The following is a 22,092-nucleotide window of genomic DNA, read 5'->3' on the forward strand; positions in this document are numbered from 1 at the left end:
TAGATATTGTAGACACGATGTGAGGATGAACTGTGTAGATATTGTAGTTTTTTGTACATAGTTTACTTTCATCATACAGTGTTTAAGTACCTTGTCTGATTTCCTCCCAATTTGTTTTCGCTGTATAAACATTGTGTATAATATAAAGTCTTTTTTTATGTACGTAAATGTTTATTTAATAAAAATTAGATACAAAACATGCGAAAACTAAGTCTACAAACAAAGTAACTGGTCAACACGTCTCTTAACAAAGACTATATCTAGCATAGACTGGCCTGTGTATAGAGACAGTATATACAGAACGTGGCCCTGGTGACAGGAACTTAACTTCAACATAATTCATCTTTTCATACTATGTTATGTTTCATGATCTTTCCCAGACTGGTGAAGGTTCATTCACAGTTTGAGGCGCTACGAGCATTGATATGACTATAAACAAAATGTATTTTATTTGGGACGGTAACTTGCCTTCCATCACCCTTCCTCTCTAGAACAACTCAGGCCTTTTCCCCACTCCTCACTGTCGTAGCTCCTGCAGATTTACTTTTCACCACGTTCACTTTGGATTTCTGTTTGACTCCTTTAGTGGCGGTTTTGTTCTTGTGGGTCTCTTTCCGTCTGATCAGGTCCTCCCGTCCAATATCCATCATGTGTTCCTCCCAGGACTTCATCTCATTCTTATAGCGCACTTTATCATCCTCCGCCAGCTGCATGTAGACCTGCAGAGCACACAGAGTCAGTTAGTCATGTAGACCTGCAGAGCACACAGAGTCAGTCAGTCATGTAGACCTGCAGAGCACAGAGTCAGTTAGTCATGTAGACCTGCAGAGCACACAGAGTCAGTTAGTCATGTAGACCTGCAGAGCACACAGTCAGTTAGTCATGTAGACCTGCAGAGCACACAGAGTCAGTTAGTCATGTAGACCTGCAGAGCACACCGAGTCAGTTAGTCATGTAGACCTGCAGAGCACACAGAGTCAGTTAGTCATGTAGACCTGCAGAGCACACAGAGTCAGTTAGTCATGTAGACCTGCAGAGCACACAGAGTCAGTTAGTCATGTAGACCTGCAGAGCACAGAGTCAGTTAGTCATGTAGAGCTGCAGAGCACACAGAGTCAGTTAGTCATGTAGACCTGCAGAGCACACAGAGTCAGTTAGTCATGTAGACCTGCAGAGCACACAGAGTCAGTTAGTCATGTAGACCTGCAGAGCACACAGAGTCAGTTAGTCATGTAGACCTGCAGAGCACACAGAGTCAGTTAGTCATGTAGACCTGCAGAGCACAGAGTCAGTTAGTCATGTAGACCTGCAGAGCACACAGAGTCAGTTAGTCATGTAGAGCTGCAGAGCACACAGAGTCAGTTAGTCATGTAGACCTGCAGAGCACACAGAGTCAGTTAGTCATGTAGACCTGCAGAGCACAGAGTCAGTTAGTCATGTAGACCTGCAGAGCACACAGAGTCAGTTAGTCATGTAGACCTGCAGAGCACAGAGTCAGTTAGTCATGTAGACCTGCAGAGCACACAGAGTCAGTTAGTCATGTAGACCTGCAGAGCACACAGAGTCAGTTAGTCATGTAGACCTGCAGAGCACAGAGTCAGTTAGTCATGTAGACCTGCAGAGCACACAGAGTCAGTTAGTCATGTAGACCTGCAGAGCACACAGAGTCAGTTAGTCATGTAGACCTGCAGAGCACACAGAGTCAGTTAGTCATGTAGACCTGCAGAGCACAGAGTCAGTTAGTCATGTAGACCTGCAGAGCACACAGAGTCAGTTAGTCATGTAGAGCTGCAGAGCACACAGAGTCAGTTAGTCATGTAGACCTGCAGAGCACACAGAGTCAGTTAGTCATGTAGACCTGCAGAGCACACAGAGTCAGTTAGTCATGTAGACCTGCAGAGCACACAGAGTCAGTTAGTCATGTAGACCTGCAGAGCACACAGAGTCAGTTAGTCATGTAGACCTGCAGAGCACACAGAGTCAGTTAGTCATGTAGAGCTGCAGAGCACACAGTCAGTTAGTCATGTAGACCTGCAGAGCACACAGAGTCAGTTAGTCATGTAGACCTGCAGAGCACACAGAGTCAGTTAGTCATGTAGACCTGCAGAGCACACAGAGTCAGTTAGTCATGTAGACCTGCAGAGCACAGAGTCAGTTAGTCATGTAGACCTGCAGAGCACAGAGTCAGTTAGTCATGTAGACCTGCAGAGCACAGAGAGTCAGTTAGTCATGTAGACCTGCAGAGCACACAGAGTCAGTTAGTCATGTAGACCTGCAGAGCACACAGAGTCAGTTAGTCATGTAGACCTGCAGAGCACACAGAGTCAGTTAGTCATGTAGACCTGCAGAGCACACAGTCAGTTAGTCATGTAGAGCTGCAGAGCACACAGAGTCAGTTAGTCATGTAGAGCTGCAGAGCACACAGAGTCAGTTAGTCATGTAGACCTGCAGAGCACACAGAGTCAGTTAGTCATGTAGACCTGCAGAGCACACAGAGTCAGTTAGTCATTAGACCTGCAGAGCAACAGAGTCAGTTAGTCATGTAGACCTGCAGAGCACACAGAGTCAGTTAGTCAAGACCTGCAGAGCACAGAGTCAGTTAGTCAAGACCTGCAGAGCACACAGAGTCAGTTAGTCATGTAGACCTGCAGAGCACAGAGTCAGTTAGTCATGTAGACCTGCAGAGCACAAGAGTCAGTTAGTCATGTAGACCTGCAGAGCACACAGAGTCAGTTAGTCATGTAGACCTGCAGAGCACACAGAGTCAGTTAGTCATGTAGAGCTGCAGAGCACACAGAGTCAGTTAGTCATGTAGAGCTGCAGAGCACACAGTCAGTTAGTCATGTAGAGCTGCAGAGCACAGAGAGTCAGTTAGTCATGTAGACCTGCAGAGCACACAGAGTCAGTTAGTCATGTAGACCTGCAGAGCACACAGAGTCAGTTAGTCATGAAGACCTGCAGAGCACACAGATCAGTTAGTCACTAGAGCTGCAGAGCACACAGTCAGTTAGTCATGTAGAGCTGCAGAGCACAGAGAGTCAGTTAGTCATGTAGACCTGCAGAGCACACAGAGTCAGTTAGTCATGTAGACCTGCAGAGCACACAGAGTCAGTTAGTCATGTAGACCTGCAGAGCACACAGAGTCAGTTAGTCATGTAGAGCCCTGTCAGGGCAATTATTAAAAATGATAAAAGATATGGAACAGTTGAAAACCTCACGGGTAGAAGATTCCCCCAGGAATGGGAGGAGGATGGTGAGAGAAGCAACAAAATCCCCAAGAATCACTGTGAAAGAATTGCAGGCCTTGGTGGCGTCTTGGGGGTCACCAGGTATCAGAAACCTCCATCAGACGCCACCTCCACAACCACAGGCTCTTTGGAAGGGTTGCCAGAAGAAAGCCCCATCAGACGCCACCTCCACAGGCACAGGCTCTTTGGAAGGGTTGCCAGAAGAAAGCCCCATCAGACGCCACCTCCACAACCACAGGCTCTTTGAAAGGGTTCCCAGAAGAAAGCCCCATCAGACGCCACCTCCACAACCACAGGCTCTTTGAAAGGGTTCCCAGAAGAAAGCTCCAACAGACGCCACCTCCACAACCACAGGCTCTTTGAAAGGGTTCCCAGAAGAAAGCTCCAACAGACGCCACCTCCACAACCACAGGCTCTTTGAAAGGGTTGCCAGAAGAAAGCCCTTTCTGACCCCAAGACACAGACGCAAGCGCTTGGAGCCAAACGTCATTTAAGTTATGACTGGAAGAAGGTGCTCTGGTCCGATGGGACCAAAATTGAAAGTTTGGTCAGATACAGCATTGGCATGTTTGGCGTCGAAACAGAGATGCATAAAAGGAGAGGGAGAACCTTCCAGAAGGACAACCATATCTGCAGCACTCCACCAATCAGGCATTTATGGTAGAGTGGCCAGACGGAAGCCACTCCTCAGTAAAAAGGCAAGTGACAGCCCGCTTGGAGCTTGCAAAAAGGAACCTAAATGACTCTCAGACCATGAGAAACAAAACGTGTCTCCAGTCTGACGAAACCAAGATTGAACTCTGTGGCCCCAATGCCAAGATTCACATCTGGAGGTAACCTGGCACCATCACTACGGTGAAGCATGGTGGTGGCAGCATCACGTCTGGAGGAAACCTGGGACCATCACTACGGTGAAGCATGGTGGTGGCAGCATCACGTCTGGAGGAAACCTGGCACCATCACTACGGTGAAGCATGGTGGTGGCAGCATCACGTCTGGAGGAAACCTGGCACCATTCACTACGGTGAAGCATGGTGGTGGCAGCATCACGTCTGGAGGAAACCTGGCACCATCACTACGGTGAAGCATGGTGGTGGCAGCAGTCATGATCAAGGCAAAGATGAACGGAGGAAAGTACAGAGAGATGAAACGTACCGAATGCACTGTATCAAACACTTCATTCCACCTACTTGTTTCTGTGAGGTTGACAGTTTGGTCCAGTCCTCCCGCAGCATCTTCATCTTGCCCTGAGGGGAAAAAGGTGACAGCATTATAACAGGTGGTTGTTATAGCGTTCCATTTAGATTACATATCAACCATCTCTTTAACGCTGGTATAATGGAATGTGTTAAAGAATATTATATTTTCATCCCATTGACTCACAACTCATGAAACAGTATTTGATTACTGGACACTGATACCAACCTGTGTGGCCCCCCTCTGGACCCACAGTACCAACCTGTGTGCCCCCCTCTGGACTCCACAGTACCAACCTGTGTGCCCCCCTCTGGACTCCTCAGTACCAACCTGTGTGCCCCCCTCTGGACTCCTCAGTACCAACCCGAGTGCCACCCCACCCCCCCTCTGGACTCCACAGTACCAACCTGAGTGGTCCCCCCTGGACTCCTCAGTACCAACCTGAGTGCCCCCCTGGACTCCACAGTACCAACCTGAGTGGTCCCCCTGGACTCCACAGTACCAACCTGAGTGGTCCCCCCTGGACTCCTCAGTACCAACCTGTGTGCCCCCCTGGACTCCACAGTACCGACCTGTGTGCCCCCCTGGACTCCCAGTACCAACCTGAGTGGTCCCCCCCTGGACTCCACAGTACCAACCTGAGTGGTCCCCCCTGGAATCCTCAGTACCAACCTGAGTGGTCACCCCCTCTGGACTCCTCAGTACCAACCTGAGTGCCCCCCCCTCTGGAATCCTCAGTACCAACCTGAGTGCCCCCCCCTCTGGACTCCTCAGTACCGACCTGAGTGCCTCCCCCTGGACTCCTCAGTAGCAACCTGTGTGGTCCCCCCTCTGGACTCCTCAGTACCAACCTGAGTGGTTCCCCCCTCTGGACTCCTCAGTAACTCCTCAGTACCAACCTGCGTGGTTCCCCCCTCTGGACTCCTCAGTAGCAACCTGTGTGGTCCCCCCTCTGGACTCCTCAGTACCAACCTGCGTGGTTCCCCCCCCCTCTGGACTCCTCAGTAACTCCTCAGTACCAACCTGCGTGGTTCCCCCCCCTCTGGACTCCTCAGTACCAACCTGCGTGGTTCCCCCCTCTGGACTCCTCAGTACCAACCTGTGGTTCCCCCCTCCTCTGGACTCCTCAGTACCAACCCGAGGTCCCCCCCTCCTCTGGACTCCTCAGTACCAACCTGCGTGGTCCCCCCTCCTCTGGACTCCTCAGTACCAACCTGCGTGGTTCCCCCCCTCTGGACTCCTCAGTAACTCCTCAGTACCAACCAGCGTGGTTCCCCCCCCTCTGGACTCCTCAGTAACTCCTCAGTACCAACCTGTGTGGTCTCCCCCCTCTGGACTCCTCAGTAACTCCTCAGTACCAACCTGCGTGGTTCCCCCCTGACTCCTCAGTAACTCCTCAGTACCAACCCGTGGTTCCCCCCCTGGACTCCTCAGTAACTCCTCAGTACCAACCTGCGTGGTCCCCCCCCCTCTGGACTCCTCAGTACCAACCTGTGTGGTCCCCCCCCCCTCTGGACTCCTCAGTACCAACCTGTGTGGTCGTCCCCTGGACTCCTCAAAGTGTTCTGCCATGAAGATGTTAAGGACGACCGGGGGACGTTTGGGTTTGCCAAGACTGTTCAACTCCTAAAAGTGGAAGATGGTGGTCAGACGAGTCACCAGGAACATTTCAGTGGCACAACATCAGAACACACCACTACTAATACTATCACAAGGCCTTAGTAGTATGCCATTACATTCACTAGGAGGGGCCTGTCATGCCAAATAGTGTCCACGGCCCACAGCACATCACTATGAAGTAGAGGTCAACCGATAATGATTTTTCAAAGCCGATACCGATTATTGGAGGACCAAAAAAGCTGATTATATAACAATTACAACAATACTGAATGAACACTTATTTAAACTTAATATAATACATCAATAAAACCAATTTAGCCTCAAATAAATAATGAAACATGTTCAATTTGGCTTAAATAATGCAAAAACAAAGTGTTGGAGAAGAAAGTAAAAGTGCAATATGTGCCATGTAAGAAAGCTAACGTTTCAGTTCCTTGCTCAGAACATATGAAAGCTGGTGGTTCCTTTTAACATGAGTCTTCAATATTCCCAGGTAAGAAGTTTTAGGTTGTATTTATTATAGGAAATATAGGACTATTTCTCTCTGTACCATTTGTATTTCATTAACCTTTGACTATTGGATGTTCTTATAGGCACTTTAGTATTGCCAGTGTAACAGTATAGCTTCCGTCCCTCTCCTCGCTCCTCCCTGGGCTCGAACCAGGAACACAACGACAACAGCCACCATCGAAGCAGCGTTACCCATGCAGAGCAAGGGGGAACAACCACTAGAAGGCTCAGAGCGAGTGACGTTTGAAACACTATTAGCACGCGCTAACTAGCTAGCCATTTCACTTCGGTTACACCAGCCTCATCTCGGGAGTTGATAGGCTTGAAGTCATAAACAGCGCAATGCTTGATGCACAACGAAGAGCTGCTGGCAAAACGCAAAGAAAGTGCTGTTTGAATGAATGTTTATGCACCTGCTTCTGCCGACCACCGCTCAGTCAGATTATATGCAACGCAGGACACGCTAGATAATATCTAGTAATATCATCAACCATGTGTAGTTAACTAGTGATTATGATTGATTGTTTTTATAAGATAAGTTTAATGCTAGCTAGCAACTTAGTTTGGCTTACTGCATTCGCGTAACAGGCAGACTCCTTGTGGAGTGCAACGAGAGGCAGGTGGTTATAGCGTTGGACTAGTTAACTGTAAGGTTGAAAGATTGGATCCCCCGAGCTGACAAGGTGAAAATCTGTCGTTCTGCCCCTGAATGAGGCAGTTAACCCACAGTCATTGAAAATAAGAACATGTTCTTAACTGACTTGCCTAGTTAAATAAAGATTAAATAAAGGTGTAAAAAATACATTAAAATACAATTTTAAAAAATTGGCCAAATCGGTGTCCAAAAATACCGATTTCCGATTGTTATGAAAACTTGAAATCGGCCCGAATTAATCTGCCATTCTGATTAATCGGTCAACCTCTACTATGAAGATCAATGAGCTACACTCACCCTCTTCCTCCTGATGGCTTTCCTCTTGGCCAGCCTCAGTCTCCTCTCCTGTTTCAGAGCAGCAGCCTGTGCAGGTGTGAGCTGGGACTGGTACCTCTGCATGTCCACCTTAAACTGTTCCCTGGCAACCACTGACGCCTGTTGAAAAGGCTGTGGGGGGAAGTCAACATGTATTTAGCTAATTAACCACACAAGTCTGTCCACAGTACAACAACACTGATATGTCAATTTCAGGTAGGCTATAAGTCAAACAGCCTATTTTCAGTTATTTAAATACTGGCAAGTACATCCATGTTGGTAGGAAGTAGACGCATGACAGTCTGTGTCGTCTTCTCTGATGGAAGGTGCAAACATGGACTACAGAAGTGTCAAATGTATTCTCTGTCACACACGGAGAAAGAAGATATCTGGGGGCCCTGCTGTCCATGGTGGGTCTGGGGGCCCTGTCCATGGTGTCAGGGTCTGGGGGGCCCTGCTGTCCACGGTGTCAGGGTCTGGGGGCCCTGCTGTCCAAGGTGTCAGGGTCTGGGGGGGGGCCCTGCTGTCCAAGGTGTCAGGGTCTGGGGGGGCCCTGCTGTCCATGGTGTCAGGGTCTGGGGCCCTGCTGTCCACGGTGTCAGGGTCTGGGGGGGGCCATGCTGTCCACGGTGTCAGGGTCTGGGGGGCCCTGCTGTCCACGGTGTCAGGGTCTGGGGGGGGCATGCTGTCCACGGTGTCAGGGTCTGGGGGCCCTGCTGTCCACGGTGTCAGGGTCTGGGGGCCCTGCTGTCCACGGTGTCAGGGTCTGGGGGCCCTGCTGTCCACGGTGTCAGGGTCTGGGGGCCCTGCTGTCCACGGTGTCAGGGTCTGGGGGCCCTGCTGTCCATGGTGTCAGGGTCTGGGGGGCCCTGCTGTCCAAGGTGTCAGGGTCTGGGGGGGCCATGCTGTCCAAGGTGTCAGGGTCTGGGGGCCCTGCTGTCCATGGTGTCAGGGTCTGGGGGGGGCATGCTGTCCACGGTGTCAGGGTCTGGGGGCCCTGCTGTCCATGGTGTCAGGGTCTGGGGGCCCTGCTGTCCACGGTGTCAGGGTCTGGGGGCCCTGCTGTCCACGGTGTCAGGGTCTGGGGGCCCTGCTGTCCATGGTGTCAGGGTCTGGGGGCCCTGCTGTCCATGGTGTCAGGGTCTGGGGGGCCCTGCTGTCCAAGGTGTCAGGGTCTGGGGGGGCCATGCTGTCCATGGTGTCAGGGTCTGGGAGGCAGGGGAGCCATGCTGTCCACGGTGTCAGGGTCTGGGGGGCCCTGCTGTCCACGGTGTCAGGGTCTGGGGGCCCTGCTGTCCAGGTGTCAGGGTCTGGGAGGGGGAGCCATGCTGTCCAAGGTGTCAGGGTCTGGGGGGGGCCCTGCTGTCCATGGTGTCAGGGTCTGGGGGGCCCTGCTGTCCATGGTGTCAGGGTCTGGGGGGGGGGCCTTGCTGTCCATGGTGTCAGGGTCTGGGAGGGGGGCCATGCTGTCCATGGTGTCAGGGTCTGGGGGCCCTGCTGTCCATGGTGTCAGGGTCTGGGGGGGAGCCATGCTGTCCAAGGTGTCAGGGTCTGGGGGGCCCTGCTGTCCACGGTGTCAGGGTCTGGGGGCCCTGCTGTCCAGGGTGTCAGGGTCTGGGTCTGGGGGGGCCATGCTGTCCAAGGTGTCAGGGTCTGGGAGGGGGGCATGCTGTCCATGGTGTCAGGGTCTGGGAGGGGGGCATGCTGTCCAAGGTGTCAGGGTCTGGGGGGGCCCTGCTGTCCACGGTGTCAGGGTCTGGGGGCCCTGCTGTCCAAGGTGTCAGGGTCTGGGAGGGGGCCATGCTGTCCACGGTGTCAGGGTCTGGGGGCCCTGCTGTCCAGGGTGTCAGGGTCTGGGGGCCCTGCTGTCCAAGGTGTCAGGGTCTGGGGGGGCCATGCTGTCCAGGTGTCAGGGTCTGGGGGGGGCCCTGCTGTCCACGGTGTCAGGGTCTGGGGGCCCTGCTGTCCAGGGTGTCAGGGTCTGGGAGGGGGGGCATGCTGTCCAAGGTGTCAGGGTCTGGGGGGCCTGCTGTCCACGGTGTCAGGGTCTGGGGGCCCTGCTGTCCAGGGTGTCAGGGTCTGGGGGGGGCATGCTGTCCAAGGTGTCAGGGTCTGGGGGGGGGCATGCTGTCCATGGTGTCAGGGTCTGGGAGGGGAGGCATGCTGTCCAGGTGTCAGGGTCTGGGGGGGCCCTGCTGTCCACGGTGTCAGGGTCTGGGGGGCCCTGCTGTCCAGGGTGTCAGGGTCTGGGAGGGGGGCATGCTGTCCACGGTGTCAGGGTCTGGGGGCCCTGCTGTCCAGGGTGTCAGGGTCTGGGGGCCCTGCTGTCCAAGGTGTCAGGGTCTGGGAGGGGGAGGCATGCTGTCCAAGGTGTCAGGGTCTGGGGGGCCCTGCTGTCCACGGTGTCAGGGTCTGGGGGCCTGCTGTCCACGGTGTCAGGGTCTGGGAGGGGAGGCATGCTGTCCACGGTGTCAGGGTCTGGGGGCCCTGCTGTCCAGGGTGTCAGGGTCTGGGGGCCCTGCTGTCCAAGGTGTCAGGGTCTGGGGGACCTGCTGTCCACGGTGTCAGGGTCTGGGGGCCCTGCTGTCAGGGTCTGAGGGGCCCTGCTGTCCAAGGTGTCAGGGTCTTGGGGGGGCCCTGCTGTCCATGGTGTCAGGGTCTGGGGGCCCTGCTGTCCAAGGTGTCAGGGTCTGGGGGGCATGCTGTCCAAGGTGTCAGGGTCTGGGGGGGGCATGCTGTCCAAGGTGTCAGGGTCTGGGAGGGGGAGGCATGCTGTCCAAGGTGTCAGGGTCTGGGAGGGGAGGCATGCTGTCCAAGGTGTCAGGGTCTGGGGGGGCCCTGCTGTCCAGGTGTCAGGGTCTGGGGGCCTGCTGTCCAAGGTGTCAGGGTCTGGGGGGCCCTGCTGTCCACGGTGTCAGGGTCTGGGGGCCCTGCTGTCCAAGGTGTCAGGGTCTGGGAGGGGGAGGCATGCTGTCCAAGGTGTCAGGGTCTGGGAGGGGGGGCATGCTGTCCATGGTGTCAGGGTCTGGGAGGGGGAGGCATGCTGTCCAAGGTGTCAGGGTCTGGGGGGCCCTGCTGTCCACGGTGTCAGGGTCTGGGGGTCTGCTGTCCAGGGTGTCAGGGTCTGGGAGGGGGGGGCATGCTGTCCACGGTGTCAGGGTCTGGGGGCCTGCTGTCCAGGGTGTCAGGGTCTGGGGGCCCTGCTGTCCAAGGTGTCAGGGTCTGGGGGGGAGGCATGCTGTCCAAGGTGTCAGGGTCTGGGGGGCCCTGCTGTCCACGGTGTCAGGGTCTGGGGGCCCTGCTGTCCAGGGTGTCAGGGTCTGGGAGGGGAGGCATGCTGTCCACGGTGTCAGGGTCTGGGGGCCCTGCTGTCCAGGGTGTCAGGGTCTGGGGGCCCTGCTGTCCAAGGTGTCAGGGTCTGGGGGACCTGCTGTCCACGGTGTCAGGGTCTGGGGGTCTGGGTCTGAGGGGCCCTGCTGTCCAAGGTGTCAGGGTCTTGGGGGCCCTGCTGTCCATGGTGTCAGGGTCTGGGGGCCCTGCTGTCCAAGGTGTCAGGGTCTGGGGGGGGCATGCTGTCCAAGGTGTCAGGGTCTGGGGAGGCATGCTGTCCAAGGTGTCAGGGTCTGGGGGGCATGCTGTCCAAGGTGTCAGGGTCTGGGGGGGGGCATGCTGTCCAAGGTGTCAGGGTCTGGGGGCCCTGCTGTCCAAGGTGTCAGGGTCTGGGGGCCTGCTGTCCACAGTGTCAGGGTCTGGGGGCCCTGCTGTCCAAGTGTCAGGGTCTGGGGGGCCCTGCTGTCCAAGGTGTCAGGGTCTGGGGGGGTCCCTGCTGTCCACAGTGTCAGGTTCTGGGGGCCCTGCTGTCCAAGGTGTCAGGGTCTGGGGGGCCCTGCTGTCCAAGGTGCCAGGGTCTGGTGTGCCCTGCTGCCCAAAGTGTCAGGGTCTGGGGGTCCCTGCTGTCCAAGGTGCCAGGGTCTGGGGTGCCCTGCTGCCCAAAGTGTCAGGGTCTGGGGTCCCTGCTGTCCAAGCTGTCAGGGTCTGGGGGTCCCTGCTGTCCAAGGTGCCAGGTTCTGGGGCCCTGCTGTCCACGGTGTCAGGGTCGGGGGGTGGGCATGCTGTCCACGGTGTCAGGGTCTGGGGGGTCCCTGCTGTCCAAGGTGCCAGGTTCTGGGGGCCCTGCTGTCCAAGGTGCCAGGTTCTGGGGGCCCTGCTGTCCAAGGTGCCAGGTTCTGGGGCATGCTGTCCACGGTGTCAGGGTCGGGGGGCGGGCCTGCTGTCCACGGTGTCAGGGTCTGGGGGCCCTGCTGTCCAGGGTGTCAGGGTCTGGGAGGGGTCCCTGCTGTCCAAGGTGTCAGGGTCTGGGAGGGGTCCCTGCTGTCCACGGTGTCAGGGTATGGGAGGGGTCCCTGCTGTCCACGGTGTCAGGGTCTGGGGGGCCTGCTGTCCACCCGTCAGGGTATGGGGGCCTTGCTGTCCAATGTGTCAGGGTCGGGGGGCCTTGCTGTCCACAGTGTCAGGGTCTATTGCTGTCCACAGTGTCAGGGTCTGGGGGGCCTTGCTGTCTACTGAAGTGTCCCTACTGAATCAAGACACAACCTACCTGTTTCTGGTCTGCTGTCAGAGTTCTCCACTGCTGTCCACAGTGTCAGGGTCTGGGGGCCTTGCTGTCCACAGTGTCAGGGTCTGGGGGGCCTTGCTGTCCACAGTGTCAGGGTCTGGGGGGCCTTGCTGTCTACTGAAGTGTCCCTACTGAATCAAGACACAACCTACCTGTTTCTGGTCTGCTGTCAGAGTTCTCCACTGCTGAGCAATCTTCCTTATCACATCGACAGCTTTGACATCTGAAACTCACATCAACATTAACTCAGTGATGTGTGAAGACAAAGGAATGAGTGAAGCTGTAGAGACACTGTCCATTCTAACACCAGTCACCTGGATACTCCCTGACAACGAGAGGTTGTTGCTGTTTCACAAATCTCATGTATCCGTTCAGGGGCTTCTTAGGGGGAGCGCCTGCAATGGTGGTCAAACTCTTTACAGCTGGGATCACATTGACGAACCTACAACACACACACACACACAACACATTATCCCTACAACACATTATCCCTTGTAATGGAAAAATTGCAAGATTATGTTATAATGCTTTTATTGCATCATGGTTGTGTTATGCAACAGAATAGAGTATTTTGTTAACTATTGTGTGTGTGTTCTACTGAGGATGGGCTTCTGGGAGATTACACTGACTGGAGATTTACGATGTCTTTGGGTGATAAAACCTAGAGAGCATTCCAGAGAATGAGGTAATGTTTCTGTTCTATACCGTAGCAGGGAGAGTAGCAGCTGCCTTAGCAGGAACTAATGAGGATCCATAATAAACCCCAGGAAGAGTAGCTGCTGCCTTAGCAGGAACTAATGGGGATCCATAATAAACCCCAGGAAGAGTAGCTGCTGCCTTGGCAGGAACTAATGGGGATCCATAATAAACCCCAGGAAGAGTAGCTGCTGCCTTAGCAGGAACTAATGGGGATCCATAATAAACCCCAGGAAGAGTAGCTGCTGCTGAGCATTCCAGAGAATGAGGTAATGTTTCTGTTCTATACCGTAGCAGGGAGAGATGGTTCCAGTTTGGAGTCAGAGGACCAGCCACTGGTCTATACAATGAAAACTGTTGACACAGCAGATGCTGTCTGCTATGTATTATAAATACTTTTCATACAAATCTTAACCTTGTGACCCAGTCTATGTATTATAGATACCTTTCATACAAATCTTAACCTTGTGCCCCAGTCTATGTATTATAAATACCTTTCATACAAATCTTAACCTTGTGACCCATTCTATGTATTATAGATACCTTTCATACAAATCTTAACCTTGTGACCCATTCTATGTATTATAGATACCTTTCATACAAATCTTAACCTTGTGACCCATTCTATGTATTATAGATACCTTTCATACAAATCTTAACCTTGTGACCCATTCTATGTATTATAGATACCTTTCATACAAATCTTAACCTTGTGACCCATTCTATGTATTATAGATACCTTTCATACAAATCTTAACCTTGTGACCCATTCTATGTATTATAGATACCTTTCATACAAATCTTAACCTGGTGACCCATTCTATGTATTATAGATACCTTTCATACAAATCTTAACCTTGTGACCCATTCTATGTATTATAGATACCTTTCATACAAATCTTAACCTGGTGACCCATTCTATGTATTATAGATACCTTTCATACAAATCTTAACCTGGTGACCCATTCTATGTATTATAGATACCTTTCATACAAATCTTAACCTTGTGACCCATTCTATGTATTATAGATACCTTTCATACAAATCTTAACCTTGTGACCCATTCTATGTATTATAGATACCTTTCATACAAATCTTAACCTGGTGACCCATTCTATGTATTATAGATACCTTTCATACAAATCTTAACCTTGTGACCCATTCTATGTATTATAGATACCTTTCATACAAATCTTAACCTGGTGACCCATTCTATGTATTATAGATACCTTTCATACAAATCTTAACCTGGTGACCCATTCTATGTATTATAGATACCTTTCATACAAATCTTAACCTTGTGACCCATTCTATGTATTATAGATACCTTTCATACAAATCTTAACCTGGTGACCCATTCTATGTATTATAAATACCTTTCATACAAATCTTAACCTTGTGACCCATTCTATGTATTATAGATACCTTTCATACAAATCTTAACCTTGTGACCCATTCTATGTATTATAAATACCTTTCATACAAATCTTAACCTTGTGACCCATTCTATGTATTATAGATACCTTTCATACAAATCTTAACCTTGTGACCCATTCTATGTATTATAGATACCTTTCATACAAATCTTAACCTTGTGACCCATTCTATGTATTATAGATACCTTTCATACAAATCTTAACCTTGTGACCCATTCTATGTATTATAGATACCTTTCATACAAATCTTAACCTTGTGACCCATTCTATGTATTATAGATACCTTTCATACAAATCTTAACCTTGTGACCCATTCTATGTATTATAGATACCTTTCATACAAATCTTAACCTGGTGACCCATTCTATGTATTATAGATACCTTTCATACAAATCTTAACCTGGTGACCCATTCTATGTATTATAAATACCTTTCATACAAATCTTAACCTTGTGACCCATTCTATGTATTATAAATACCTTTCATACAAATCTTAACCTTGTGACCCATTCTATGTATTATAGATACCTTTCATACAAATCTTAACCTTGTGACCCATTCTATGTATTATAGATACCTTTCATACAAATCTTAACCTGGTGACCCATTCTATGTATTATAGATACCTTTCATACAAATCTTAACCTTGTGACCCATTCTATGTATTATAGATACCTTTCATACAAATCTTAACCTGGTGACCCATTCTATGTATTATAGATACCTTTCATACAAATCTTAACCTTGTGACCCATTCTATGTATCTGTTGTTCGTCATTTCGGCTGAGAGGGGTGTATGTCGGCTATAAAGGATCTACTTTTGTGTTGTCACTTTTCAATGGTTCATTAGAAATGGTGCATCATTGAAAGTCAAATGCTATTGCAAAGCTCTCATTGTTAAAGATTTAGTTTAAGTATAACTCTGACTTGTGTGATAAGTTTGTCTCTCCTCATTTGATACTAGAGAAATGAGCCACCACACCACAATACATTCTCCCTACTACACACTAGGTGTCGACCGATTAATCGGTATGGCCGATTAATTAGGGCCGATTTCAAGTTTTCATAACAATCTGAAATTGGTATTTTTGGACACAGATGTTTTTATTATTTATTTATTTAACTAGGCAAGTCAGTTAAGAACACATTCTTATTTTCAATGACCGCCTAGGAACGGTGGGTTAACTGCCTTGTTCAGGGGCAGAACGACAGATTTTCACCTTGTCAGCTCAGGGGTTCCAATCTTGCAACCGCACAGTTAACTAGTCCAACGCTCTAACCATTGCACTCCACGAGTAGCATGCCTGTTACGCGAATGTAGTAGAAGCCAAGGTAAATTGCTAGCTAGCATTAAACTTATCTTGTAAAAAACAATCAATCATAATCACTAGTTATAACTACTGATCCAGTTTAGCATGCAATATTAACCAGGGGAAATTGTGTAATTTATCTTGCGTTCATTGCACGCAGAGTCAGGGTATATGCAACAGTTTGGGCAGCCTGGCTCATTGCGACCTAATTTGCCAGAATTTTACGTAATTATGAAATAACATTGAAGGTTGTGTAATGTAACAGAAATATATTTAGACTTAGGGATGCCACCCGTTAGATAAAATACCGAACGTTTCCGTATTTCACTGAAATAATAAACGTTTTTGTTTTCTAAATGACAGTTTCCGGATTCAATCATATTAATGACCAAAGGCTCGTATTTCTGTGTTATTATGTTATAATTAAGTCTGATTTGATAGAGCAGTCTGGCTGAGCAGCAGCAGGCCCGTAATCATTCATTCAAACAGCACTTTCGTGAGTTTTGCCAGCAGCTCTTTGCAAGCACAGCGATGTTTAGTCAGCCAACAATTGTGCAAGTTCTCCCACTTAAAAAGATGAGAGGCCTGTAATTTTCATCATAGGTACACTTCAACTATGACAGACAAAATGAGGGGGAAAAAATCCAGAAAATCACATTGTAGGATTTTTAATGAATTTATTTGCAGATTATGGTGGAAAATAAGTATTTGGTCACCTACAAACAAGCAAGATTTCTGGCTCTCACACACCTGTAACTTCTTCTTTAAGAGGCTCCTCTGTCCTCCACTCGTTACCTGTATTAATGGCACCTGTTTGAACTTGTTATCAGTATAAGTATAAAGACACCTGTCCACAACCTCAAACAGTCACACTCCAAACTCCACTATGGCCGAGACCAAAGAGCTGTCAAAGGACACCAGAAACAAAATTGTAGACCTGCACCAGGCTGGGAAGACTGAATCTGCAATAGGTAAGCAGCTTGGTTTGAAGAAATCAACTGTGGGAGCAATTATTAGGAAATGGAAGACATACAAGACCACTGATAATCTCCCTCGATCTGGGGCTCCACGCAAGATCTCACCCATGGGGTCAAAATGACCACAAGAACGGTGAGCAAAAATCCCAGAACCACACGGGGGGACCTAGTGAATGCCCTGCAGAGAGCTGGGACCAACGTAACAAAGCCTACCATCAGCAAGGGCATTGAAGATGAAACGTGGCTGGGTCTTTCAGCATGACAATGATCCCAAACACACCGACCGTGTAACGAAGGAGTGGCTCCGTAAGAAGCATTTCAAGCTCCTGGAGTGGCCTTGCCAGTCTCCAGATCTCAACCCCATAGAAAATCTTTGGGGGGAGTTGAAAGTCCGTGTGCCCAGCAACAGCCCCAAAACATCACTGCTCTAGAGGAGATCTGCATGGAGGAATGGGCCAAAATACCAGCAACAGTGTGTGAAAAGCTTGTGAAGACTTACAGAAAACATTTGACCTCTGTCATTGCCAACAAAGGATATATAAGAAAGTATTGAGATAAACTTTTGTAATTGATCAAATACTTATTTTCCACCATAATTTGCAAATCAATTCATTAAAAATCCTACAATGTGATTTTCGGGATTTTTTCCCCCTCATTTTGTCTGTCATAGTTTAAGTGTACCTATGATGAAAATTACAGGCCTCTCTCGTCTTTTTAAGTGGGAGAACTTGCACAATTGGTGGCTGACTAAATCTTTTTTTTATATACAGTGGGGCAAAAAGTAAGAAATCGACGCCCAAAAATACCCAAATTAAATCGGCCATTCCTATTAATCCGTCGACCTCTAATCGAGAGCATCCTGACAGGTTGCATCACTGCCTGGTACGGCAATTGCTCGGCCTCAGACCGCGAGACACTACAGAGGGTAGTGCGTAAGGCCCAGTACATCACTGGGGCAAAGCTGCCTGCCATCCAGGACCTCTACACCAGGCGGTGTCAGAGGAAGGCGCTAAAAATTGTCAATGACCCCAGCCATAGACGGTTCTCTCTACTACCGCATGGCAAGCGGTTACCGGAGTGCCAAGTCTAGGACAAAAAGGCTTCAACAGTTTTTACCCCCAAGCCATAAGACTCCTGAACAGGTAATCAAATGGCTACCTGGACTATTTGCATTGTGTGCCTCCTCAACCCCTCTTTTACGTTGCTGTTACTCTCGGTTCATCATATATGCATAGTCACTAACTATACATTCATGTACATACTACCTCAATTGGCCGACCAACCAGTGCTCCCACACATTGGCTAACCGGGCTATCTGCATTGTGTCCAGCCACCCGCCAACCCCTCTTTAATGCTACTGCTACTCTCTGTTCATCATATATGCATAGTCATTTTAACCATATGTACATACTACCTCAATCAGCCTGACTAACCGGTGTCTGTAGAAGCCTCTCTACTGTTTATAGCCACTCTACTGTTTATAGCCTCTCTACTGTTTATAGCCTCTCTACTGTTTATAGCCTCTCTACTGTTTTTCACTGTCTTTTTACTGTTGTTTTATTTCTTTACTTACCTATCACTCACCTAACACCTTTTTTGCACTATTGGTTAGAGCCTGTAAGTAAGCATCTCACTGTAATACCTGTGGTTTACAGTGATAATAGTAATAATGTAATACCTGTGGTATTCTGCACGTTGTTGTCCAATAATGTTTCACCATGTTTTTGTTGTGATGTGTTTTGTCTTAGGTCTCTCTTTATGTAGTGTTATGGTATCTCTTGTTGTGATGTGTTTTGTCGTAGATTTTTCATTTAAAAAAGATTTCACCTTTATTTAACCAGGTAAGCTAGTTGAGAACAAGTTCTCATTTACAACTGCGACCTGGCCAAGATAAAGCATAGCAGTGCGACAGAAAAAACAACAGAGTTACACATGGAATAAACAAGTGTACAGTCAATAACACAATAGAAAAAAAGAGTCTATATTTTTTATTTTACCTTTATTTAACTAGGCAAGTCAGTTAAGAACAAATTCTTATTTTCAATGACGGCCTGGGAACAGCACCTGTTCAGGGGCAGAACTACAGATTTGTACCTTGTCAGCTCGGGGGTTTGAACTTGAAACCTTTCGATTAATAGTCCAACGCTCTAACCACTAGGCTACGCTGCCGCCCCTATATACAGTGTGTGCAAATGGCATGAGGAAGTAAGGCTATAAATATGCCATAGTAGCAAGGTAATTCAAATTTAGCAGATTAACACTGGAGTGATAGATGTGCAGATGATGGTGTGTAAGTAGTGATACAGGTGTGCAAAAGAGCAGCAAAGTAAATAAAAACAATATGGGGATGAGGTATGGGGATGAGGAGGTAGGGTGGGTGGGCTATTTACAGATGGACTATGTACAGCTGCAGCGATCGGGTTAGCTGGTCAGATAGCAGATGTTTAAAGTTATTGAGGGAAATGTAAGTCTCCAGCTTCAGCTATTTTTGCAATTTGTTTCAGTCACTGGCAGCAGAGAACTGGAAGGAAAGGCGGCCAAAGGAGGTGCTGGCTTTGGGGATGACCAGTGAGAAATATCTGCTGGAGCGTGGGCTACGGGTGGGTGTTGTTATCGTGACGAGTGAGCTGAGATAAGGCAGAGCTTTACCTAGCACAAACTTATAGATGACCTGGAGCCAGTGGGTCTGGCAAAGAATATGTAGCGAGGGCCAGCCGACTAGAGCATACAGGTCGCAGTGGTGGGTGGTGTAAGGTGCTTTGGTAACAAAACAGATGGCACTGTGACAGCAAATTGGATGTAGTCTGAGTAGAGTATTCAAAGTTATTTTGTAGATGACTTCGTCGAAGTCGAGGATCGGTAGGATTGTCCGTTTTACTAGGGTAAGTTTGGCGGCGTGAGTGAAGGAGGCTTTGTTGCGACATAGAAAGACGATTCTAGATTAGATTTTTTATTGAAGATGTTTGATATGAGTCTGGAAGGAGAGTTTACAGTCTAGCCAGACACCTAGGTATTTGTAGTTGTCCACGTATTCTAGGTCAGAACCGTCCACCGTAGTGATGCTAGTCGGGCGGGCAGGTGCGGGCAGCGAACGGTTGAAAAGCATGCATTTGGTTTTGCAGGCGTTTAAGAGCAGTAGGAAGCCACAGAAAAAGTGTTGTATGGCATTGAAGCTCGTTTGGAGGTTAGTTAACACAGTGTCCAAACAAGGGCCAGAAAGGAGCAGATTTCTGGGTGTGGTAGAATAGATTCAGGGCATAATGTGCAGACAGGGGTATGGTGTGGTGCGGGTACAGTGGAGGTAAGCCCAGGCACTGAGTGATGATAAGAGAGGTTGCATCTCTGGTCAAGCTGGTTATACTAGGTGAGGTCACCGCATGTGTGGGAGATGGGACAAAGGAGGTATCTAAGGCATGTAGTGGGACTAGGGGCTCCGCGGTAAACTAAAACAATGATAATTATCCTAAACAACAGTATACAAGACATATTAACATTTGAGAGAGGCATAAAGCAATCACAGGTGTTGATTGGGAGAGCTAGCTAAGTCAACAACTGGTAAGACAACAGCTTATCAGCTAAGACAACAACAACAGGTAAAATTGAGATGAATGGGCAGAGAGGGTCAGTTAACTAGACACAGGGCCTGAGTTCGGGGCTAGGGAAGACAGATAAACGAAGGTAAACAAAGTGGAGTACCTTGATGAATTTACAGTCCAGCAGGCACCAGCCCCCGTCCAAACAGGACGCCTTTTGCAGTCATTGGAAATAATAAGAATTTGTTCTTAACTGACTTGTCCATTTTTAAAGGTTAAAAACATTTGACAAAAATAAAACATGTCATTGGATACCAGTCAGTGCCAGTCAAGCTAACCTTGGCTAACCTTAACTAGCTAACTAACTAGGCTCTAATTAGACTAATACTGGCGTGATAGCTGGAAATAAAGCAATTCCTTTGCATAATTGGTTTTATGAATGTCCAAAAATCTAAAATACCAATTATAAATTGTACAGGGTGGCTTACTAACTATCTACCTAACATATCTATCTTGACCACGGGACGTTTTGCTCCTTATGTTACCTTGGAAGACTGGATGCGTGGGAGAAGAGACTGAATGACTTTTTCAAAAGGCAAACCCCAGAAAACATCAGACCGAAAGGTGCCATGTCTGGTTGACGAGACGGTCGGGATAAAGCTTTGACAACAATGGTACTGTCCCGGACTGACTGGCTCACAAGTTCCTCGTTGTTTATTAGCTACCTAATTCAATAATGTCCGTTTGCCCCTGCCATGCACGGATAACCCGCCTTCACCGCTCCGCTGCATTGTGGGAAAAGGTCATGGCAGTGTTTACGTAGTTTAAGATTCACTGCAGCACTTTCACGAAAAATGGGAACGTCAACCAATTATTTATGTGACCAATAAATAATCAAGTGACTTTTGAATTACTCCAATAAATTGCTGTGTTCTTGACCCACGGGTTTCATTTATATAAATGATATTTTTTGCGTTCTTGACCCACGGGTTTCATTTATATAAATGATATTTTTTGCGTTCTTGACCCATGGGTTTCATTTATATAAATGATATTTTTTGCGTTCTTGACCCATGGGTTTCATTTATATAAATTATATTTTTTGCGTTCTTGACCCATGGGTTTCATTTATATAAATTATAAATGCTGCGATATTTTTTTCACCTTTATTTAACCAGGTAGGCAAGTTGAGAACAAGTTCTCATTTACAATTGCGACCTGGCCAAGATTAAGCAAAGCAGTTCGACACATACAGCAACACGGAGTTACACATGGAGTAAAACAAACATAGTCAATAATACAGTAGAAAAATAAGTATATATACAATGTGAGCAAATGAGGTGAGATAAGGGAGGTAAAGGCAAAAAAAGGCCATGGTGACGAAGTAAATACAATATAGCAAGTAAAACACTGGAATGGTAGATTTGCAGTGGAAAAATGTGCAAAGTAGAGATAGAAATAATGGGGTGCAAAGGAGCTAAATAAATACAATAGGGGGAGAGGTAGTTGTTTGGCCTAAATAATAGATGGGCTATGTACAGGTGCAGTAATCTGTGAGCTGCTCTGACAGTTGGTGCTTAAAGCTAGTGAGGGAGCTAAGTGTTTCCAGTTTCAGAGAATTTTGTAGTTCGTTCCAGTCATTGGCAGCAGGGAATTGGAAAGAGGAGGCCAAAGGAAGAATTGGTTTTGGGGGTGACCAGAGAGATCTGCTGGAGTGCGTGCTACAGGTGGGTGCTGCTATGGCGACCAGCGAGCTGAGATAAGGGGGGGAATTTACCTAGGGGGTCTTGTAGATGACCTGGAGCCAGTGGGTTTGGCGATGAGTATGAAGCGAGGGCCAGCCAACGAGAGCATACAGGTCGCAGTGGTGGGTAGAAAATGGGGCTTTGGTGACAAAACGGATGGCACTGTGATAGACTGCATCCAATTTGCTGAGTAGAGTATTGGAGGCTATTTTGTAAATTACATCGCCAAAGTCGA

At 48.6% G+C, this 22,092-nt stretch overlaps 1 protein-coding gene and 2 long non-coding RNA genes across 32 annotated transcripts; all 3 read right to left on the reverse strand.

Moving 5' to 3' along the window:
* Positions 1-12: 12 nt before the first annotated feature.
* LOC127929308 (transcription factor A, mitochondrial-like) lies at positions 13-20,925 on the reverse strand. Its single transcript, XM_052517284.1, has 8 exons — positions 20,658-20,925; positions 20,276-20,326; positions 12,475-12,602; positions 12,313-12,383; positions 7,528-7,677; positions 5,898-6,071; positions 4,439-4,495; positions 13-731 (listed from the first exon to the last, which is right to left on the reverse strand). Exons 1-8 carry the CDS (start codon positions 20,741-20,743, stop codon positions 498-500), a joined length of 951 nt encoding a protein of 316 aa, XP_052373244.1. The 5' UTR covers positions 20,744-20,925; the 3' UTR covers positions 13-497.
* Positions 1,110-3,235, reverse strand: LOC127929314 (uncharacterized). 21 transcript variants are annotated; one of them, XR_008134379.1, is made up of 4 exons: positions 3,092-3,235; positions 2,102-2,169; positions 1,964-2,031; positions 1,110-1,753 (listed from the first exon to the last, which is right to left on the reverse strand). It is a non-coding gene; the product is annotated as an uncharacterized LOC127929314 (long non-coding RNA). The 21 variants fall into 21 exon arrangements; XR_008134374.1 differs by having other exon boundaries at positions 3,057-3,229; XR_008134382.1 differs by having other exon boundaries at positions 3,127-3,160.
* LOC127929316 (uncharacterized) lies at positions 13,567-15,243 on the reverse strand. Of its 10 annotated transcripts, none has more exons than XR_008134405.1 (4): positions 14,968-15,243; positions 14,821-14,918; positions 14,233-14,673; positions 13,567-14,085 (listed from the first exon to the last, which is right to left on the reverse strand). It is a non-coding gene; the product is annotated as an uncharacterized LOC127929316 (long non-coding RNA). The 10 variants fall into 10 exon arrangements; XR_008134404.1 differs by having other exon boundaries at positions 14,772-14,918; XR_008134403.1 differs by having other exon boundaries at positions 14,870-15,243.
* Positions 20,926-22,092: the final 1,167 nt, after the last annotated feature.

This window comes from Oncorhynchus keta, unplaced genomic scaffold (assembly GCF_023373465.1).
Source record: "Oncorhynchus keta strain PuntledgeMale-10-30-2019 unplaced genomic scaffold, Oket_V2 Un_scaffold_6411_pilon_pilon, whole genome shotgun sequence".
NCBI classification, from domain to species: Eukaryota; Metazoa; Chordata; class Actinopteri; order Salmoniformes; family Salmonidae; genus Oncorhynchus; species Oncorhynchus keta.

What these genes read in the sequence shown, in the direction of transcription:
- LOC127929308 (XM_052517284.1), bottom strand. Translation starts at nt 20,743, where the DNA reads ATGGCACCTTTCGGTCTGATGTTTTCTGGGGTTTGCCTTTTGAAAAAG. An exon ending in CGTTGTCAGGGAGTATCCAG is followed by an intron (nt 12,384 to 12,474) that starts GTGACTGGTGTT and finishes TGTGAGTTTCAG; the next exon opens with ATGTCAAAGCTGTCGATGTG. An exon ending in AAGCCATCAGGAGGAAGAGG is followed by an intron (nt 6,072 to 7,527) that starts GTGAGTGTAGCT and finishes TTCCACTTTTAG; the next exon opens with GAGTTGAACAGTCTTGGCAA.